This window comes from Zeus faber (assembly GCF_960531495.2).
Source record: "Zeus faber genome assembly, chromosome: 11".
NCBI lineage: Eukaryota > Metazoa > Chordata > Actinopteri > Zeiformes > Zeidae > Zeus > Zeus faber.
This window is the reverse complement of record NC_137205.1, coordinates 15,617,568-15,638,126: the sequence shown is the minus strand read 5'-3', so window position 1 is coordinate 15,638,126 and position 20,559 is coordinate 15,617,568. Positions and strand designations below refer to the sequence as shown.

The 20,559-nt window shown below is 46.5% G+C and overlaps 1 protein-coding gene across 1 annotated transcript; it reads left to right on the top strand.

Annotated features, from left to right (window-relative positions):
• Nucleotides 1–2,487: 2,487 nt before the first annotated feature.
• On the top strand, nt 2,488–14,611 carry gpr139 (G protein-coupled receptor 139; the record flags this gene model as incomplete). The annotated part of the gene is made up of 2 exons (XM_080009616.1): nt 2,488–2,635; nt 13,635–14,611. The coding sequence occupies 2 exons, from the start codon at nt 2,488–2,490 to the stop codon at nt 14,609–14,611; spliced, it is 1,125 nt and encodes a 374-aa protein (XP_079865742.1).
• Between the last annotated feature and the right edge of the window lie 5,948 nt (nt 14,612–20,559).

Here is a 20,559-nt window from a genome sequence, read left to right as displayed (position 1 = left end):
CCTGTATCTATCCATCTCCGCCTTGGAGCATTTATCTCTCTGCATGTTCTAATAGGCGATGAAGGCAGATTGATAAGGAGTGATGTTCTTACACAGCTACAGAGTAAAATAAATCTGGTCTCACTTCTGCCCAGTGACAAGGCAAGCCACCGCATGGCTCCCACGGTGTACACCGGTTGGAAAGATAATTTTGGTACTTGCAGGACGTGGAATACACATAGAAATTGACAGATAGAGAGGATAGAAATAGATAATACGCAGCATAAAAGAAAAGGGACACATAGGATGAATTAATAAATAGCACCACAACAAATTCCCTGTTTATCAAAATGCACTTGGCAGATGTTCATTAAGAGCATGTGATTACTTCTCCCCCATCCACCTCCTCTCACCCCTGCAGAATCTCATTTCTTTGTCAGTGCTTCGCCATCTTCCTGCTAATCCAGCATCTGAATCGACAGGCGTAGTAAACAAACAAGTCGGCCATTGCTGAGACTGCATCTATAATTAATTACGCCTTGAAGTCCATAGCCCTCCAATGTGTAGAACATGGACAGCATAGGATCCATATTTCTGTTTTGTTTTTTTGTTTGACTCTTTGAGCAGTACTTCACTCAGTGGCTCTTAAGTACCTTTCTGTCACAGAGAATCTCTCTCTCTCTCTCTCTCTCTTTCTCTCTCTCTCTCTCTCTCGCTCTCTCTCCCCCTCTCTTCGTCTCTCTTTCTGTGCTCGGATGCTACATCTCACTCAGACAGCAGTGTGTGAGAGCAGACACTTGATCTACGTCCACAGATTTGTGGGGGCAGTGCGGTGGTGGTGTTGCTGAGAAGGCACTACAGAGCCCAGTCACAGCTGACGGCTCTCCAAATCTCTGATGTCTCATTGTGCCCGGGTCGCTGGCGCTCAGTAACGAGCCCGGCGTTTCCCCCCGACTCTGACTACTTCTCGAGGGCCAAAAGGTCTCTCCAGCCATTATTAGTAAAGATAAATACCACGTAGTCACAGCACCAACCGAGGGGAAATAGGATGATCACCGTGTCAGCTCACATCAGCATGATTTAGTTTGCATTTAAATCAATTCACGCCACGTGGTAAATTCAGTTCAGGCACCTTCACTGCCACCACCTCCCACTTCCCCACATGCCTACACGCACCCGTGCAAGCACATAGATTAGTGTGTGTGTGTGTGTGTGTGTGTGTGTGTGTGTGTGTGCAAAAGCACCTCCCGTTACAGGTTGCCACACACACACATATCCTTCAAAATACACTATAGAGACAAGTCTATTTGAACATACAGTGTACCGACAGAATATGGATATTTATTTATCCAGTTGCACAAAAAGATGGAATATACCAAATCATACATGCCACTCTGAAAAAGCACACACTCTTTCATTCCATCTATCCCCTGCCACTGCTGCAGTTATACAGTGCATTGATTCACATGAGATGATGTGACTGTAGTTTACAGGCATCTGGACGCACTTTCAAGCCCAGTACGTGGCACACTGTCGCCCAGTGACCTTGAATAAGCACTTAAGCAATGTAATAAAAATTGAATAAAAAGACACAAATTAAAAGCCACGACACAATAGCAGACATACCCACACAGACATCCTCCCTCACTCTCTCTCTCTCCCTTTCTCTTTCTCTCTCTCTCTCTCTCTCACACGTGTGTGTGTGAGACACTCGCTCATCCTGTCTCTGTGTGCACTGTCCTCACATGGGGGAACATGTTCCCTCTCATAAAATCCCCTTCCACCTTCCTACCACCGTCTCCGCCTGCTCTCCTTAACATCTCTCTCCCCCCTCCCTCTCTCCATCTCTCTCTCGCTCTCTCTCTCTCTCTCTCTCTCTCCCCATCTCCCTTCCTCACTCACGTCCAGTACGCCCTTGCTCTCCATCCCCACCCCACCTACCTCCCACTGGCAGCGTCGCCGCCTTCCTTCTCCCCTCCTCTTTACGTTCTTTTCTCCTCCTCCTCCTCTTCCCCCGCGCTCCCGATCGGTGCTCATTCCCCCCCTTCACTCTCACACACTCGCGGCGGCGGCGGCGGCGGCAGCCTCCCCTCCTCACTTCTGCCTTCACACTCACCTCCTCACACCTCCCTCTCTTCTCGCTCTTCACTCCTCTCCCTCTCTCCCTCTCCCATCGCCACCCGCTAACACATTTTCACCCGCTCTCACAACTCCACGTCTGTTGTCTGTCTTTCCCACTCCATCACCCTCTTTATTTTTTTCCCTACATTCTCATACAAGCAGTCACCGATCGGCACCCAAGGACAGAGCACCCTCTCCTACCAAATGGTCTGCTAGGCACTGTTAGTGTTTGAGTGTGTGTGTGTGTGTGTGTGTGTGTGTGTGTGTGTGTGTGTGTGTGTGTGTGTGTGTGTGTGTGTGTGTGTGCGTGCGTGTGTGCGTGCGTGCGGGGGGTGCTTCTTGACACTTAGCCAAGCTGAGGAAGAGGACGAGGGAGACAAAGAGATCATGGAACACAGTCATATCTTCCCCGTCTTGTCCACCAATGGCAGTGCCTGGAGCCCGGGGCAGCAAGCCCCCGAGGTGCCCCAAGGGTGCCCCCTCGGACCCCTGCCTGTTATCTACTACAGCGTCCTGCTCTGCCTTGGCCTGCCAGGTAAGACCAGACGTGCATGTGTGTGTGAGTTTGAGTTTGTTCGCATGTTTGCGTGTTTATCCAAGCGCCTGTCCGTGTGATGGCTGTGTTGTGGCCCTGTTGACTGTCCTGGGATTCAGCATGCACCGGTCCTTGCATCTCTATTACGTGCGCTCATCTGCATGCTCGCATGTGTGGCTGTGCTCTGTGTGTGTGTGTGTGTGTGTGTGTGTGTGTGTGAGTGTGTGTGTGTGTGTGTGCACGCCGGTGAATTTTCCGTCTGACCTTGTGACGATCACTTGAGTCTGCATGTGTTGCGTCGGACCCTGTACCTGTCGGGCTGTTACATTTGTCTGCTGCCTTCCTGTTTTTGAAATACTGGCCAAATAAAGTAAATCGTATTTATCTAATTTTTCCCTCAATGTGTTTGCTGTCGATGCACAATCGGCTCAAAGCGTCCCAAATTTTTTCTCTTGGATTTGGGTTAGAAGCTCCTTGTGACAAACTGTTTGAGTAATGTCCAAGACTTGGCCAAAGGGACAAGTCGGCATCGTACATCACCCAAATAGATGAGGCTTCACTGTCGTGAATCTGCCGTCAACTGCTAAGTACGTTCGTCTGACCCATTTAGAGCTTCCTTCGCCACCATGTGGCGTATGATGACTGACCTTGTCACAGATCAAGTGGCAAAGTTGTGTGTGAAATTAAAAAAGAGCGAGAGAAACTGTGAGACAAAATGACGGGGGGAGAGAGAGAGGTAGAGAGAGAGAGAGAGAGAGAGAGAGAGCGCAAGGTAGAGGTAGAGAGTCTGGAGGTCAGGTGAAAGAGAAAGGTGCTGATGTGTAATCACAGATTTGGGGATCAGGTGTTGACAGCGACACAAACTCTGTTTTAGTTCCCTTTTTCCAAAATGTTTCATTTTCCAGTTTGTGGTTTTGACAGAACGAAGGCTGACACAAGGAATTTCTTTTTTTATTCTCTCCATTTTGTTATTCACAAGTCGTCAAAGCCAAAGCAATTAAAGACAGAATTTATCTCCAGTGCATTGCGACACAAACTGTCTCAAACACATTAACATTCAAACAGAGAACAAATACAAACGCAATGAATGAAACATCATTGGTTATTGGAAGTCCTTTATAAAGTTTTTGTCACAATTACAGTCTCATTTGGTCTACAGGCCCACGCGAAGCTGAGACAAAAATCAACAACATTCTCTAATCAAATTGTGGCTTTGCACATAATGAGAATTGAGAAGTTTGATAGCAGTAGCAGCGGGTGTTATTAAAGCCGACCGAGACGACTCCCAGAGATCCACCCTATAGAGTATTCCAACTAATAAAGCTGGATATCGCTGCTGAAGTCCTGTGTAGCGCCGCAAGACGGAGGTATTATCAGCAGAGGAAATCTGCAATACAGAAGCGATGGCAGGGTATTTAGTATGCCGGCGAGGCGGTCGCTCCAACTCTTGCCGTGTTGTAAAAGTAAGGTATTTATTTCATCCAATCTTGTCTAATTATTTCTCTGGCACGGTGAACATAGTCCCCCAAATTAATTCTGTCCGCCATCCTTCCGGGTTCTCGCTGATGGGGCCATCTGAGTTTTAGTTGGACACACTGCTGAGTTGCACTGCCTTGATAAATCAGGCTTGTTTGTGCAGTCGCTGAAGTAACAGTTGCCGGATACGCAATGCAACCCTCGCTGTCTGAAGCAAAAAGGCTGTAGCATGGTGGAGAGAGCCGCCACTTGACTGGAGCGAGGCCTTCGATCCTCATTCCACAGCCCCCTCTGTTTGACCCGAGCCACGCTTATGAATCTTTCATGAGCTCTGAATGCGTTAATAGTAGCAGTGTAACCTACAGACCTCTGCATATTTGTCTTAGCGTGTATGCATCGAGGTCTGTGACTGTAATTACCGACCCGTATTCCATTAGTTAACAGTGATATATACTGTGTGTGTATATATATACATATATATTCTGTATTTAACAGTGATATATACTCTGTGTGTATGTGTGGATATATATATATATATATATATATATATATTTTATTTTTTTTTTTATTGTTTTTTTTTTTCCTTTCTGTGTACTCCTCACAGATCTGACCTCTGAGATGCAGGCAGAGAGGGATCAAAACCGAAACAAGGTGTCAAGATGATGAGCGTATGGATTTGAGTTTGGAGGATGTGATGAAGGCTGGTGATAGGAAAAGGGGGATTAGGTCGGTGGAGTGGTCGGCGATGATTGGAGTGCGACCCCGTGCAGGGAAAATTATAAAAACACAACGCCATCGAGGACAGGGCGGCGTAAAAGCTCCCCTGCTTCCACCGAACAGTGGGTGGAAGAAGACATGGACGCACAGAGGAAGGAGCTAAAAGACAAATCGCAGCAGTAAAAGAGAGAGCGAGAGGGAGAGAGAGGGAGAAAGAAAAGCGAGTGAGTGAAAGAGATTAATAATAACAGTCAGTGAAGTAGCACCCTTAAGCTTCGAGTGGGGTAGCCACAAACGACAGGGCCGAGACGAATTGCCATGTTTTTAATTAATCGCTCGCTCCTTTGCTCCTTCTTTTTCGATACCACTACACCAGACTGCCTGCGACAGAATGACCGCCTGCTTGCAAAGCAAACATTTTGGCTTTGTGCGCTATATCCTCATGGCGCAAAGTGGACTCTTTCCATTATTCTTGCAATATCTTAGTAGTTCCTCAGTGTCTGGACCTCACGCCACAATGTGTCGCCATAAGGTCTCGAAGCATGTGCCTGCAACGCGTGCAGCTCCGAATTTCAGGCCCGTAGAGTTGACTTGCAGTCACCGTGCACGTACAGCCGAGGCGGTACTCTGCTGAAGCGCCTTCCAGTTGTTCTGGTGCCACCAACATATTTCAGCCGTATCTAAGCCAGGCCACTGAAAGGAATTTGATTCATAGGAGCTAGGGAATCATCTTGTGATTGGCACTCGATCACCAACATTCAAGCGGGGGATCTCTGTCAATAAACATGATCAGTTGTTTTAGATTTGACGTTCAAAAGACTCCATGTGCACATTACACATGTATAGCGTCCTGTACGTTTCAGAGAACAAGGTGAAGAGTACATGTTAATCATGTGTCATGTGTTAACTCTCAGTCTTGGCATTCGCGCGTCACCTTCCGTGACTTATCCGCATGCGACTGGCATGAGTCAGAAAGTCAACAGTGTAGGTTTGACACATTATTCGAATCAGAGGAACGGCCTGCGCCCTGCGCCACCCAATTAACCGAGGGATGAAGGAAGCAGGGCGCTAATGATCACCTCTCCTACAGAGCTACATAGGCTGGGTGTCAGCCACCACTTAATGAAGTAATAGCCCCCCATTGATTTTCAGTTTGGACCATTGATCTGCCAATCTCTACCAGGGTGATGCCTTCATTGGGAACAGGCGGGTAAGGACTAAGGGGGGGCTTGCTCGCTAATGGATTCCTTCACAGTAAAAGTGGAGCTATGGAAATCCGGGTTTTCATTTAAATAAGAGGAACTAAAGTAAAGGTTTACGAAGCCAAGCCGCCGCAGGAGAAGCAGAGCGGCAGGCGATGGAATGCAGGCGCCCTCTCGGACGTAGGCGCTCGCCCTGACTGCGGGAGGCGGTCGGAAAAGGAGGGATGGAAAATGAGGAGGTAATCAAAATGACCGTTGGGAAAAGTGGGACGGGAGGGCAAGCTGTGCGGTTATGGCTCCCTCTGGTTTGTGTCTATAGCTTGCGTCTGAGGAAATGGCAAGGATGAGGCAGACTGAGGCAGCGGGCATGTGTCCGGCTGTTGTGGGCCAGGTCGGGGTGGGGGTGGGTCAGGGTGGAGGGCGGGCAGGCAAGGAAGGAGTTTTGGACTGTAAATCATCCGGCGTTGTTGATGTGGCTCACTCTGACTTTTACCAGTTCACAGCATGTAAACCTTGATATTCAAATGTGTCTGTCATTGTACCGTGGTGATGGTATGACCACCGGCTCTCAGACATCAGTTGATCTATCTCTGCACCCGATTGTACTCAAATTCTGCCTCTGCCCAAATCAATGCTTTTCACCTCTGTGCACCTTTCCTTGGTTTCCGCTCATTAAACGCTTTCCTTACTATCACTGTTTGGAGTGTTGGTGATGGAGGGGAGAAGGGGGGGGGGGGCAGGATACCCATAAAAAGTGATTGGAAAAACTACAAGAGCACATTACTGTTGTTTATAGTCCCCATTTAACATGATTAACTGAGTTTTCCCAGTTTACAATGCCATCTTGTTGTCAGCAGAGTCAGCCTTGATGTGAGGACAATCATTCCCAGCGCACATTCAGCCACTAAGGTCAGTTCTCCAAACGAAACGGCTATAAACCTGGGCAAAGGAGGATGAGAGAGCAGACAGCAGAGCGCCGCAGCAGCATCAATATCGTTAGCAAAATCACCCTTTTCCCCTAGTTCTCTCACAGACTTTTTGCTTGTATCCTGTCGTTTATTTCTCTGCTATCCTCCTCCAGCAGCAGCTGGGGTGACAAGTTGATGTGACGGCTTACTCGAACATCCAAAAAAAGGTGTTATCGTCGGCACGCATGTAAATGCGACGGAGAGAGCCGAACGGGGTTCTAACTAGTCTGGTGACTGAATAGACCTCCATGACAACGTTTGGGCTTAAAGCTATTCCGAGCTAAATGAAGAGAGTATATGAATCCAACATTATGTTGAATGTGTTTCATTTTCATTTTCAGCGCCTCGCGTAATATATGGGCCATCTAGCTCTGCAGCCGGGATGTGCTCCTGCTCTCTGTTCGGGGAATTAGAGAGTGGCTCTGCTCTATGTCCAATTTGACACTTTCTAAAAGACAAAGGGGAAGCGCCCGTCGTCAGGTACAAAGTGACTGTGACCTTTGAAGCAGGCTTTGATATTCACTCCTCTTCCTCTCGATCTCTCTTCTCTTTCCTTCCCCCCGCCACCCTCTCGCAGCCCTGCTGTTTTTTACCTCTTTTCTTTCATCCTGACTTTCCATCTAATCCTGTCCTCCCTTCACATCGCTTTTCATCAGCTACTCTCTTGTTTGTTTGCTGTGTGTTTTAACACTGCATGACCTTCCTTAAATGCCCCCCCCCCTCCCCGCCCCCCCAGCCATCCTCATCCCTCTCCATTCCTCTCATTTTCTCCTCCGGTCTCATTAGCCCGTTTGCCTGTGCAGCTCACATGGACCAATTTCCTCCGAATGGCGAAAAAATATCTTTGATTGCATTCTTGAATTTCAAACGCCTCTTATGATTTTCAGCACGAGAACATCCCATTTGAAATCGTGGGGGCTCCTGGGATGGATGCCTGAATGGTGTGGGGCTGGCGACTGGTTTTAACGTGCTTCGCTGCCGATTTGGAGGGGGTTAAGCTGTTCTCTGGCGGTTTGACGGCAGCCCGCCCGGTCGCATCCCTTTTAGTGACGGGATGACTCAGCCTTGTTACACTCCTGGGGGAGCATGCTGTGCCTCATTTCTCCTGCTAAACACGTCAATGGTCCTGTCCTCTGTAATTTTAGAAAAAAACAGTGGGAAGGGGGAGGTTACACACGTACATATAAAGAAACTAACATGCATGAATGGAGACAGGCTAGTATGGGTGCCAGAATCACGAGTGCAGGAGCCAAGACATACACACAAACAAAAACGCAAAGTCTGTTATGTGTGCTACAGGTCATTCCAATTCCCTCTGGTGGAGACAAGCCCTTTATGCTGCTTAATTCTCTGCCAAGTGAGAGGTAGAGAGATGCGCTGCAAAGCGACAGGCTGCAATGCATTTCAAACAGAGCTCGTTCAGCTGCAGGGGGCGGCGCGACGACCGGCGACGACCGGGCGACGAGCTCACAGCTTCACGGCAGCGAGGAAAGTTGAGCAGGTTTCAACTTTATGCATGTGGGAAGCGCCGCGCGCCGGGCGATAGCCAATAGGAGTGAAGATATGCTGTTAATTGTGCCCACTGCATATTGTTCATGATTAGGATATTTTTAAATTGAAAAACGTCCCTTAAACTCTTAATAAAATAAGGAACACGTCATTTTATGTATCTCCTTTAAGATACGGATGGCTACTTTTTTTGAAAGGTAATTTATTTTGCGAAGAAAAGCCACACCATTTTAATAAAAAAAAGTACAAACAGCACCTTCTATCTATATAATGTAAATTAAATATGGAAAAGGAGAGAGGTTTGAAATGTTTGGTGCCCCCACAACAGCCAGTAGATTTTGAGCTGACACGCCCACAAACACCAGGAGCACAGAAGCCCCGTCGCCGGCAGTGTGACCGTACAGTCACGAGACGAGAGCTGCTTGGCTTCACACTGTAGCCCTGTTGATGGCGGTGTGACCCTAGCTACTGTGTCGATGTCTGCGAGTGTGTATGTGTATGTGTATCTGTCTGTATCTGCGTGTCCTTGTGTCTCTGTGTGGTATTGTTTGGATGTCAACTTGTGTGTGTGTGCGTGCGTGCGTGCGTGCGTGCGTGCGTACGTGCGTGCGTGTGTGTGTGTTGATACGTGTTTGGATGTGCTTGTCTGTGGCCATCCAGCATGCATCCCCCAGTTGTCTGCCCCCTTTCCCTTTGAGATGAGCCCTGTGCATCTCCATGGCCTCAGAATACCAAGCAGAGCCCAGCCACTCTCATTTTGCAGCCCCAGCGACAAAGTAAAGTCAATTGAAATGAATGGGAAGCGCAACATGCGCTGGCCAGGGCTAAATGGAAATGTCAAGCTCATCATGGATCTCCTTTGTTTGTGCCTGTAAAGCCCTCTCTCACTGGGGAGCCCACACAGAATAACATCCATCCAAAAGTCACACAGCACCCCCACCATTCCCCATCACATAACAGGCTCTTTAAATGAGGAGAGAGAGAGAGAGAGAGAGCGAGAGAGAGAGAGAGAGCATGCCAATAGATCAGGCAATAGATCATAGGTGAGGTCCACTGTGTAGGGCTTGCTTGGCTGTATTAACATGACTCCACAGGGAGAATCAGCAGGAGCTCAGCGATGACCAGTATTCAAAGGAAAGGTGGAAGAGCTGGAATAGGGAGGAAGATGGAGATTGGTTTGAGCTGGGATGGGGATGAAGAGGCCTAGGTAGCAGTTACACAGGTATACAGGACCCTAAATACATTTTTGTTCACTTGTGCCACCCATATTTCTGACTATAACCATATCTAACCATAGATCCCCCCAGGGATGAACAAAGTCTTATCTTATCTTATCTTATCTTATCTTATCTTATCTTATCTTATCTTATCTTATCTATTTGTTGGTCCCACATAATGACAAAATATATATTTGCTTTAATCAAAAAAACACAAGTTGCATTTTAACATGTGTGGTCAATGCATATATATGCAGTTTGCACGAGCAAAAATGGGCAACAATGTGCCAATTGACATAACATTGATAAGGCTGGCAAATGTTCGGTGATCTTGCAAATGTTATGCCAATGTGGGCAAAAAAAGAGGATTTTCAAGATTTCTCGAGCGACCCAACACTGGTGTGCACAACCCAACACAGTGTCATGCCAAAGTTGCCAAGGTTATTTAATGATTGGCACAATGTTTTGAAAATACCAACCAAAGTATGTTGGCACAACATCTGCGTTGAGGACTGGGACTGAGATAGGGAAGGAGAGAGGTGTGTGTGTGGGGGGGGCATAGAAGGGGGAAGGAGTGGTAGAGGGGTTTGTGGTGTAAAGTAACAAAGTAAAAATACTTCATCACTATACTTACTCTAAGTATTTTTTGGAGTATCTTTACTTTACTTGAGTTACTATATTTCTGTCGACTTTTACTTTTACCTAGCTCCATTTAGCCCCAAAACAGTATACTTTTACTCCAAGACATCTCTGTAAGATATCTCTACTTTTACTCAAGTGTGGCTTTCCAGTACTTTTTCCGCCACTGGTTAGGGGTGTTGGAAAGGCGAAAAAGAGGTAATGGGTAAGAAAGGGTTCAACTCTGGCCCGCCATGAACCAATTTACATTCTTGATTAATTCTTCAGTTCTGCAGTTATGATCCTTGAGGGTCACTAACATATACATAATTAAAAGGCAAATTTCTGCTATACTGCTAGACAATTACAAGTCAAGCAGGAGCCAAATTTGAATAAAAATAATCTGATTTGTCATGAGAGCAAGTTTATTGTGAAATAATATGATTTGCCGTTCTGAAATCTTTCAAGAGACAGATATCGGTTAAACACTAAAATGTCCCGGGTTTTCAGCATTCACTACCAAATTGTCTAGGTTTTCAGCACAGTTGAAATAATGATAATAAGATTATGCTTGTTTTCAGCGCTTACATATATGATGTACTGTATAAAAGCAAGCAGAAAAGAGCGTGCACGAAGATCCCACCGGAGAAGTGGGCGTCGTATAACCACGCCCACCCGGTGGCTGTGAATTGTGTGCTTTCGGAGTTGTTTGTGTGTGTGTGTGTGTGTAAGGCTGGCGCGTTTCCTATAGGCGACTCTGCTGCGGGTCCCTGTGCCTCTCAGTAACCTTATTGAACAAAACAAAACAAAAAAAACACCGTGCATAACGGTGCACGTTGCTGATGCATGACGGTGTGGGGGTTTCAAAATGTGGTCACCCTATACTAGCGAAATGGCAGACCGACAGTTTGCGCCCACAATCTGAGTTCACTTTAATGACGGCGGGTCCTGAATCATAAATCGATAGCACAATCAAGGAGGAGTCGGCAGGAAAGTAATTTAGCTGTCTGTGTAAGAACCACGTTCGGTGGCGTACGTCCGGCCAACCGATCAGGCCCCTGGTTTGCTCTACACCTGATATATACACTTGAATCTGCGTGTGTGTATGTGTGTGTGTGTGTGTGTGTGTGTGTGTGCTAGTCCCCGTGTGCATGCAACCATGTTTGTATGCCTGTGCATGCATGACGAGGCTTTAATGTGTGTGTGCCTTTCACTGCTCATCCCCCGTTCTGGCAAGGACATCTTAAGTCATTATCTGGAGCTGGCTTTGTAATTTGTAATCGGCTGATGGTGGCTGGGGCTGTGAAGTGCGATGTTCCAGACTCCAAACTGCCATATTTAATCCAATTCCAGATCTATTACCACTAAAGGGGGATGAGACCACAGAACAATCGTTCCCCACGTTGGATAGCCGGCAACATCTGTTGAGTGCCTTGATGTCTCTGTGATGCAGTGATGTAAATCACTGTCAGACACTGTTCATCTGAAGGGACGGATCGGCCACGGCTTCATGCAGCGCAGGGATGGGGTGGTTGGCAAATGATAAAATGACTACATCAATATTTGCATCTTGATTTTTTTTTTTTTTTCAAGCCATAGACCCAGTGCGGCATCAAATATAAATCGCCCGCGGGAGACATTTTAGTCATTCTAATCATTGCTGACTTTTGAAAGTAACATTTAACCTCCCATATACATAGATGGCATAAAGAACTTAGATATTGATTTCACCTTATAAAAAGCTGTTTCAACAGATCACCAAGATTACTGTGATTCAATTGCCTCCAGTAATGTACTCTCATTCACATTTGAGCACATCTTTATTTCCTTTTGGTGCCAATTTAATATAACTGGAGAGTATATTTGGGTATACGGAGAGCTTTAAGCATTGCAATTCAGTCAATCTGCCTCCCATTAGGATTCAATCAAGTGACCCCTCTGTCATCATTTCGAAGTTGCCGTGCTCACAAATCTTTGAAGACGACCTCTCGAGATGAGGGGAAACAAAATTATCATTTTCGGCTTTTAAACATTACACATTTTTGCGGACCGACGTTCACCTTGTGATCTAACGTTCCACTTGAGATTCAGAATTTGCTCCACTTTGGGCTGATTCAAGAATGATGCAGGGAGGCCATGCGCCGCTACCGACTACGGCAGGCTAAATTACACCCAGTCCTCTGTGTCCACGTTCTCTTCATTGCCACGAGGTAGACTGTCCCCTCGTGTCCAAACCACCTGACCGCTGGTAGAGAGGACAAAAGACACACAGACAGACAGACACTGAGCAAAAGCTGGAGCTATTGGATGAACCAAATATAGTCGGTCATGACTGAGATGTATGGTAGAGTTGGGTGGACAGGTCCAAAAGAGGAATATACGAAATGCAGCAGTCTGAATGAGGAATAGAGCGAGATGGGAAGATAAACAGAGCAGGGACGGCGGAGGGGCGGACAGGACATGTAACATCTTCTCTATACATATAAACAAGGTGCAAAATCAGATAGTTGGAGAGCAAAGAGGATAAGCACAGCAGGAATACGGAGGTTGAATATATTCAGAAGGGAGGACAGGGATGTCGCCGGCAGATCGGCACGGTGGTGATGCCGGACATTGCCCCCCCATGTTTTTGTTGTGTCTTTGTTCTTTAATAGAGCTAACAAATGGGCCTGAGGCAGAGGCAGGTGCAGCTGGAACTGAACTGCAGGTGTAGGTGAGAGAGCACAGTGGAGGGAGGCGGGGATAATAGGAGGGATCAAAGAGAGAGCGGGACATCTGCCTGGAAATGACCAGTACAGAACCATGACAATAATAATTTTGAATTGAATCTTTTGTGCCCTTCATTTGGAACCGGGGAGGAAATATTGCAGGTGGCAGAGGGCATTCAGAACGCCTGTTGGTCTGTTCAGTACGATTCACACAAAGCATTCTGCTTGTTATTTTCTCCTGCTTTATGTGTTGGTGGGGTCACGTGTAGAGCAGCAGTACCTTGCCATACCGCCGTGTACCATGTGCCGTGTATGATAATACTTGTTGTTTTCTCTCTGTGTAAATCATACTGTTTGTTGTTGGCTGGATGAGCATTGCCCTTCTCAATATTATGCCCACTAACACTCGCTCTCCTCATTTTTCTCATTCATCTCTGTAACCCTTGCTCATCCTATTTCCAATCTCTTCAACATGCTGTCTCGATCGCCAACGGGTTCCCCCTTCCTTCCATCTTCCTCTTCCAATCACGTCCCCTCATCCTTCCTCCATCGCCATCTCTTCTTCTCTTCTCTTCTCCTCCCAGCCAACATCCTGACTGTCATCATCCTGTCCCAGCTGGTGCTACGTCGTCAAAAGTCCTCCTACAACTATCTCCTGGCTCTGGCGGCTGCAGACATCCTCGTCCTCCTCCTCATTGTTTTTGTCGACTTCCTGCTGGAGGACTTTATACTGGGCACGCCGCTAACCCCGTCTCTCAACAAGGCGGTGCAGGTTCTGGAGTTCTCATCCATCCACACCTCCATTTGGATCACGGTGCCGCTCACAGTGGACCGCTACATCGCCGTGTGCCACCCGCTGCGCTACCACACCGTCTCCTATCCGGCCCGCACACGGAAAGTTATATTAGCTGTGTACATAGGGTGTCTGCTCTCGGCGGCACCCTACTACTGGTGGCCCGAGCTGTGGCACAGCCTGCCTGGGGCGGGGGGAGGCGGAGAGGAGGGCAGCCGGAGTGGCGTAGCTCAGCACGTCCTGGTGTGGGCCCACTGTGCCACCGTCTACCTCCTCCCCTGCACCGTCTTCTTCTCGCTCAACGCCGTCATTGTGCGGAAACTGCGCCGCCGCCGCAACTGTTTCCGTCTGCGCGGTTATTCCACGGGCAAGACCACGGCCATCCTGCTCGCCATCACATCCATCTTCGCTGTGCTGTGGGCCCCGCGTACTCTCATGATCCTCTACCACTTTTATTCTCCCGCGCCAACCTCGCAGGACGGCGGGCGGCTGCTCCACCTGCTCACCGACCTGGCCAACATGCTGGCGCTGCTCAACACCGGGGTCAACTTCTTCCTTTACTGCTTCATCAGCAAGCGTTTTCGGGGCATGGCGGCCAGTGTGCTGCGAGCGCTGTTCCGCTGCCGGAAACAGCCGCCGCCATTTTACGTCGGCCACAACTTTTCCATCACCAGCAGTCCTTGGATCTCACCAGCCAACTCCCACTGCATCAAGATGCTGGTGTACCAGTATGACAAAAACGGGAAGCCTGTCTGCATCTCCTCTTGAGCTGTCAACAGTGGCGACCATTCTCACCCTTTCGGGGGGATGCAGGAGCACCTTGTTTCCCTGGCAACTCCACCCAAATGGGACTCTTAGAGCTTTGAAAATGTCAACCAACCATGAAGGGCTTCAGAGGGTGGAGCTGGGAGAAGAATGTGGGTATTCTTCTTCTTCTTTTTTAGCTTTTGGGGATAGAAGTCAAACTGGAAGATTGAAGATAGCGAAAGTGGAAATGTGTATGAAGAAAGAGATGCATTTCGTGGGGAATGGCAAGGCAGCTCAGTTTAAAACAAGCACTATCACACAGTATCAGCCTGTGCCAAAAAAATAATACATTGATTATTTCCTCTGTGCAAAAGAAATTAACAACTAATGTGACTGACTGATCCGGCTAGAAAGAGCAGCTCCGGATTGATTGTTGTGGCTTCAAGCGTGATGTGGACTTGACAAATATCACCGATTGATGAAGGGGTGTATCACCACCCCCTATCACTGACTTACATGGGCCACCATGTGCAACACGATTTCAAGTGACAACTAGATGGATCCTTTGTGAAACATCGACCCCCTAGTGGCATTGGTTGTGTTCTGTCCTTTGTCACCGACGGTGGAAAAACAGCTGCATCTTTGTCTATCGGGAGTAATTTCTCAGAGCAAGAGGTCGAGTCGAGCATTAAGCGCCTCCTTCTGTCAGGCAGACCCGCTGCTTGTGTCCTCAATGCTTAATTTATGGTCATATATGCGGGTGCGTCCTCAAGACAAGCCTCGCTAGCATTTCATGTCTGTCATGTGAGATTATCCTGGCATCACAGCACATTTCCAACACAGTGCTTAATATGTCATGAACAAATTGATTCCATAGTTGAGGCTCCACTGTTATTGTTGTGATGATTATATATATATATATATATATATATGTATGTATATGTATATACATATTTATGTATATACATCTGTATGTACATATTTATGTAAATATATATTTATATATATTTATATAAATATATATAGAGACTTGACTGTTATTGTAGATGCACAGAAATAATCACACAGAAGGTACGTGACTTTGGTTTTGTGTGGCTCCAAGGTATTGTTAATCTAGTTATCACAGTTCCCGTATAACAAAGGGGAAGTTTCTGCTATAAGTAGATAGTCCTCTGTTAAATATTAATGGTCCTTGATAACTTACTATTCTAGTCATTATTGGAATGAATGTAATTGAGAGAAAGTAAATGAGAATGGGAGAAAGAGAGAAAGAGAGCGAGAGAAAGAGAGAGAGAGAGAGAGAGAGAGAGAGAGAGAGAAAAGAGTGGATAATATAGAGGCTGTTTGCCCAGCCTTTAGTTTGTTTTTTTCTTCCCAAACCTCTCTTTCCCCAAATAACAGTGAATCTGGTCTCAGGGCTGTGGCAGCGCAATTCAGTTTCTGCTCATTCTGCCTTGGGGTGAAGGCAGCTAGGTAAGGTAACCATGAATTTACAAGGCAACACAGTCACATTGATCAACTCCGTGTCAGTCCTGCCCAGTAACAAACCATAAATTACAGTGTTCAAATACACACGCACACACACACACGCACCGTGGTTTGCTTGTGTGCAAACACATTCCCAAATTGTTTCTTATTTCTTACACTGACGGGGACAATGTGGTGGCTTAATTGGGCAACACACATACACACACCTCGCACTAGGTCGGCTGCAGACATGGCACATGAAGATCAATGCACATCCATTCTTGAGGCACCTTAGGGCATTAGCTTTGTTCATCTATCTGGGAAGGATGGAACCGTGCCAAAGGACAAATCTCACCTAATGCCACCCAAGAGAGACCAGACAAGTCATGTCTCTGTCACAGTTGATAAAGCAATGCCCTCAAAACGCTTGTTGGACATGTAAGGGGAGGGTGGGTCTATTGATGGGGAAATTGAGGGCGAAACCTTTATTTTTCCCCCACCAGAGCGACCATGTGGAAAAAACACAATCGCCACAATGAAAACCATGCAGGGGTGAATGGGATGCTTGAGTGGAGATCGTGAGAGCTTGATTTCTTTTCCATTGTTTCCGTTTGAGAATTATGATTTAACAAAAGTCCGGTGGGACTATCCCTCACAGCGCTTTTTCCAAACGCAAGCGCTCGTTGACAGAGGAAGCCAACCTCTCCTAGTCTGAACTCCCGGCTCATCCAGTGCCTATTTCTTACTTTGGTGCTGAAGGATTTTTCTTCAAAACCTCAGAGTTGATATGGTGAGACCCGGTGCTTCCTTATACTCGCCCCACGCTCCTTCCACCTACTCCAGCCACTTCTTCCCACTTCACATCAAAGTACTCGCTCAAAGATAATTGGACGCGGAGCGGCTGTCCTGGTTTACTTTTTGAACCGGTCCGTTTCGAGACATCAGAGCGCCGCCATTGCCGTGCGTTTTTGGCTGCATTGCTCACGAATTTCTCGATTTTGTCGCAAAATCCACCTTTCTAGGCACCTTCGGGGTAGGCAGCCGATGTCAGAAGTCAGAGGACTCACGCAATGGAGATGAACGACCAATGTCGGGCGGATCAATAACCAGTAATCACTCCTCTGTGCTCTCATTGAATCCCCCTCTCCCCTCCAGAGCTAAGGCCCTATTAAAACGTCATCACACACACACACACACACACACACACACACACACACACACACACACACACACACACACACACACACACACACACACACACACACACACACACCAGTTTGCATGGGTCATGTATTGAATACAGTGCAATGGGGCCACGCAGGATACATCTCGAAGAAGCCCTCAGTGCACTGCGGCCTTATTCCGCTGCACCTTTGTGTTATAGTCTATCCAATAATGGGAAAATTACTTTGGGGTCGCAAAATATACACGTCTCCCTGTCTTTGATAAGGACATCTTGGGTTCCACCACCATCACGATCATCATGACTCTTTTTCCGAAGGCTTTCGCAGTAGCGTGTTTAGCCGGGGAGCGATGCCCATCGCTCTTCACTCGGCGATGTCGGGAGTCTCACGCGTCGCCCTCGAGGAAGCGCTTCGACCGTGTTTGTGGCGGGATACCAAGAAAAGGCAGGACGCCCTGGGGCCAGCGTCCTTCCCCCGGGGGGGCCACAAGGGAATGAGCGCGGCCATGCTGAGAAACCAAAGAGGAGGGTGGGTGTCACACGCAGGTGTCCTCTCGTCGCGCACGTGTGCCACTCAGCAGCAGGTTGGAGGGAGTGGAGATGGGTGGGTGCCAACAATGGATGACACCAACAATAACTCAGGCCCATAATGGGGGAAGGGTAAAAAAAAAAAACAAGGGTCTGATATTTTCTTCTGATATTGAAAAGATAAACCCACGTACATCCATCACTGCAGAATATTGTGTTTTCATGCGTTCTCATTCTCTATCACACGCGCAGCCAACCCAGTTTAGGTTCTCTTTCTTTTCCGCTCGCCTCTCAATCTCTCTCTCTGCTCTCTCTCTGTGGTGTGTGTGAAAGTATTGGAGTATGTGTCTGCGCGATAGAGTGTGTGTGTATGTGTGTGTGTGTGTGTGTGTGTGTGCGTGTGCGCGTGCGTGTGTGTGTGTGTGTGTGTGACGTCAGTGTTAGAAAGCTTTAAAATGTGTTAAAACCATAGGACTAATAATGTATAATATATGATGTATTTATACGGTCATGATGAAAATAATTGCATACAGCACAGTATTATAGTGATTTACATCATATGTAGAGATATGATGTCGCCAAGAATGTAACGCCTTTCGCTTCTGGCATATTGCAGGTATCTTTTTTTTTTGTTGTTGTTTACATATTTGGTTTGTTTGTTTGTTTGTTTGTACTTTTCCCTCAGATAGCCTTTTTGACTAGGCTTTGACCTGTCTTTCCACGACAGCGTTTCATAAATTGTGGTTTTTTGATTGTAAAGGATTTATCCTAGGCTTGCCTAACTCTTTCATGGTCTTAATGAATGTATTGACTGTACGCCCAGTGTGTATTCCTGTGCTGTGGGGAAGTATGATGACAAGTCTTGCCTAATATTGATATTTTTTGATTAAAGAAACGGAAATAAAGAACAATACCTTCTAAAGATCAGCAACCTCACAACGGTGACCGTGCGTGTCTCGTTATTTCACCCTCCTGCGGAATAAGTACGGTATATCTGACAGACGACTAACAAGCGACAACACTCTAATTAACACCGGGAGAACGAGCTCATCTGCAAATTCTGGACACCAGAAGCACCCATGCATGGAAACACACACACACACACACACACACACACACACACACACACACACACACACACTCACACACACACACACACACACACACACACATCCACACGCATACAAACAGTACACGCACTCGGTTGGTGTTCAGGGACAATTTGCAGACTGTGCTCGTCACTGCGGCATTTTTCGGTGCTTGTCAGCGACGCTGACGCTTGCTTCGTAATTAGCACCTGACTTGGGTTGAAATGTATTATGAGATAAGATAACACGTTATTGATCCCCGGCGGAGGGCGAGGGAGCGAGGGGGGTGATAGAGCACTGCAAGGGAAAGAGAGATGAAAATTAAATTAAATTAAATGTCACAGAAGCATGCAGCCGAGAGTTGATTAAGGTGTTTAGTCACGTCACGTTACAGTGTAGGCATCTAGTCACTTTTGCAAATTGCGAACAGTTTTGGTTTCCACTTCAGGTGGCTGCAGGGCGAGTGCAAAGCAAATTAAACTGAAGGATGTTTTCTGTTATTTATAAATAATTTATTAACGTGCAGACAGTTTAGGATGGATTCCCGGCATTTACAGCGGAAATGCAATGGTATAAAGTAGTGTGTTACAAGTTAAATTTTAAAAGTAAATTATATTCATTTCACATTTCATATTTCATTTCATTCAACAAGAAAAAAAAACGCGTTTGAAAAAGGACATATTTTCCATAGAAAAAATAATATTTATAAACTGAATATAAAAATTATATTTAAATGATTTAAAGATAGGATAGATAAGCTAAGATAGATAATAGGCCTAGATAATAAAGTATTTTATTTCCAGAGCAAAAACAACGAAGTGATGTAAAAAATATATATATGTATAAAATGAAGTGGGCATCCAAAGAAGGGGTAGGTATAAAATGGTATAAAAGTATGAATTTCTGTCTGTCAACAGCAACACATTGCAGATAAAGTGCTATCATTAGCTGCTGTATTTCTATTATGGACAGAGCGCCAAATATTGATTTTTTTTTTTTCTTCTCCAAATGTTCTCCACAGTGTTTTGAGTGATAGCCTTCATAAGGTTTAGACCTCACGTTATTGGTGGCTGACGAGACATTTTCTATAGTCGCCGCAGAGATGATGATTAATGTGGCGCATAAAGCAGCGCGGCGTCGTTTCGGAGTGAAAATCACATTTTTACAACCGATAACGACTGAATGGACTGCCTTTTCAAAATACATAGAAGAAAGTGCAATAAAACATGCAAGATAGCAGGAAGGTGGTTGTATGTATGTGTGTCTGTGTGTGTCTGTGTTTGTGTATGTGTGTGTGTGCGTGCGTGGGTGCGTGTGTGTGTGTTGATGTTCACATGTGTATGTTGCCCCAATTAAGCCACCACTTTGTCTCTTTCAGTCCCAGTAATAAGAAAAAATTTGGGAATGCCAGGCAGCTGCAAAAAAAAGATCACCTTTGAGCAAATGAGCACCGCATGCCCAGGATGCGCCTCAAACTCCCCTGGTTACACATCCACAGCCCAGTCGGCCCATCGCTGTGTGAACTGCATTCACAGTCATCCAATTATAAGGAATAACAGCAAGAAGCCCATTAACGCTGCTCACTACGACCTGACTTTATCTCTCCATGGGAGAATAGCCACCGGCGTTGCTTTGTCAGCTTGTCTATTTCAATAAAACAAATGGTGATCGGCCTCTTGATAATCTACGTATATTCTGTTTAA